Source organism: Alosa alosa, chromosome 24, assembly GCF_017589495.1.
Source record: "Alosa alosa isolate M-15738 ecotype Scorff River chromosome 24, AALO_Geno_1.1, whole genome shotgun sequence".
NCBI lineage: Eukaryota > Metazoa > Chordata > Actinopteri > Clupeiformes > Clupeidae > Alosa > Alosa alosa.
In genome coordinates, this window is record NC_063212.1 from 5,197,329 (window position 1) to 5,199,828 (window position 2,500).

Below are 2,500 nucleotides of genomic sequence, written 5' to 3' on the forward strand. Positions count from 1 at the left end.
ATTTATTTTGTCAAGAAACTGTCAAAATGATTTTTTCTATCTGTGTTAGGTTTTCTTTTTCGTTTTGGCAAGTAGCCGTGTAAGACACCAAAGCGGTAGTTATCAGAAAATAAGTCCCTTATTTTCTGATAATTACCGGCGGACAATACATTATCCCTTACATCATAACCCATTGGTGTATCCACATTAAATAGGCATTGTCACAACACTCAAGGTGTTTTCTTTCAAATAAATCTAATTCAAAAACAAACTGGAAATGTGGCATTTCTTGTTTGGTTGGTGTGTGTGTCTGTGTGTGTGTGTGTGTGTGTGTGTGTGTGTGAAGATATTGCGAGCCTTACCCTTGAGGGGAGAGCTTGTCCAGCCAACCGGTCTTAAGGGCAGCCCTGGGCCCTCCATAGAAGCAGGCATAGGGAGAGATGGCTGACTCAACGTCCTCGGGCAGCTCCACTCTAGCCGGCCCCGGCAGCGCGTCCAGCGGCTCCGTGTAGACGTCGTTCTCGTCCGCACGTACGGGCGGCACAGCCGAAGACACCGGCACCGACGATATCGCCGCCACCTCAGCCCCAGGGGGCTGACCCTGAGATGGCGCAGGCGTGGAGAGGTTGGCAGGGGACGGCGACCTGGGGGAGCGCTGACCGCTCTGGCCGGCCAGCCGCGGAGGCTCCAGGAAGCCCTGGACAGTGGAGTAGTCGGCGTCTTCCTCCTCCTCAGCACGGTTACGGTCATCAACACCCTCAACGGCCACGGGGACTGGGTCGGGTGCCACCTGCTGGTCTTTGCTGCCCGGTCGCTGCTCATTCTGCTTAGGCTGCTTCTTACTGATGAGGGTCAGCCAGAGAAGGGACAGGAGAAGGGGGGGGGTTGTTAGAATCATCGAATCCAGCAGTGTACCCTTCATTAACACTGCTACAGTAGCCTTCTTGTTCTCAGAAGGTTTTGTTTGAGTAAAAAGGATTTCTGAAAAAAAATCCACCCAATTATATGAAGCAGTAGGATTTAACTGAGAGACACAGATAGATGCTATATATGTATAGATATGTATAGCTAGGTAGATATTGACAGAGGCGTTAATATACTGTATACAGATACATAGGTGCATTGATTTGTAAAAGGTATAGACAGGTAGTATAGATAGTATAGTATGCATAGAGAGTGGGTACATTGGTATATAACTGCTCATGTCAATGTCTTCTTTTGGCACTTTTCTGATTCAACTGACTCAAGGCAACCTGATCCAAGTCCAACTGAATCTGTAAATGTAAGCTCTCCTCATTACTCTCCTGGGCTATTTTCAGCACTCAGAGGACCCATGCTGACTGTTGGTGTACATGTTGGTAGTTGTAGGTAAAGGTCATTTTGGGACTTCATGTCTCTTGTCTCTCATAGGCTGCATCCTGTTGCATAAACACCCACTGCACTCATATTGTACATTGTGGCATATATATTATATCCTTTCTGTGGTTAACATCATATTCTACATAATACTACAGCATCTTGGTGTACTAGAAGGCCCTGGTCCTACACAATGTACCCCCTCACCTCCAAAACACTGAGATCACTAATTTAAGTATATTTATGTGTCCTTGGCTGAGGTTCATTTAGGTGGCTTTCATAGGGCTGCCAGTATTAGACGTTGCCTGGGTGCTAATTACTACAAAACACCAGACGAGAAAGGCAGTTTATACTTCCTGCCTTCTCATCTATACTGGGTCATCAAAGCCCCTTCAAAGCGAAGGGATAGGCCTGTGGTTTCAACCGCAACAGACATGGCCCTGTTAATGAATGCACATGCACATGAGCACTCACTGCAACCCTGAGCTGTGTATGTGTGTGTGTGTGTGTGTGTGTATTGTCTTTGTCTGTCTGTGTGTGTGTGTGTGTGTGTGTGTCTTTGTGTGTGTGTGTGTGTGTGTGTGTGTGTGTGTGTGTGTCTGTCTGTCTGTCTGTGTGTGTGTGTGTGTGTGTGTGTGTGTGTGTGTGTGTGTGTGTGTGTGTGTGTCCACAGTTGCAGCCCCCAACCTCAGGGTAGGTGTGTGTAAGGGCCCATGGTCTGAAGTGTATGGTTTAAGTGCATTTAGGGCGTGTCCAGTCCACTTTTGCTAGTTTGATGGTGCAATAAATAAGGAATCAGATGCCAGGCACATGGTTTAAAAGGGCATAACATTCATTAAACCAATAAGAGTGCCATCTCCCATTCCCTTTAAGAGCCAGGAGTGTGTACTATAAGGTCTTGCTACTAGGCAGATCCACTGCCCATTTCACTTTAGTCCATGACTTTCTTTTGATGCAGCAGGCAAAAGATGGGGCCCTAAATATGTGCATCTGCGCGTCTGCAAGTGTGTGTATGAGGGTACACACATCCCACAGCAGACACCTACTTCTCCTTTTACTGTTCTTCTATTTACAGCCACCTCCTTGTTTACTGACCTCAGTGTGTGTTTGTGTGTTTGTGTGCGAGCGTGTGTGTATGTGTACAAAACACACCTACACAAGTGAC

The 2,500-nt window shown here is 47.0% G+C and overlaps 1 protein-coding gene across 2 annotated transcripts in view; it reads right to left on the reverse strand.

Annotated features, from left to right (window-relative positions):
* Positions 1 to 2,500, reverse strand: part of arap2 (ArfGAP with RhoGAP domain, ankyrin repeat and PH domain 2) — a 113,381-nt gene that overhangs the window by 105,788 nt on the left and 5,093 nt on the right. For both annotated transcript variants that reach the window (XM_048236534.1, XM_048236533.1), the window contains exon 5: positions 342 to 821. In XM_048236534.1, coding sequence (XP_048092491.1) covers positions 342 to 821 — 480 coding nt within the window. The remainder of the gene's footprint in view (positions 1 to 341; positions 822 to 2,500) is intronic.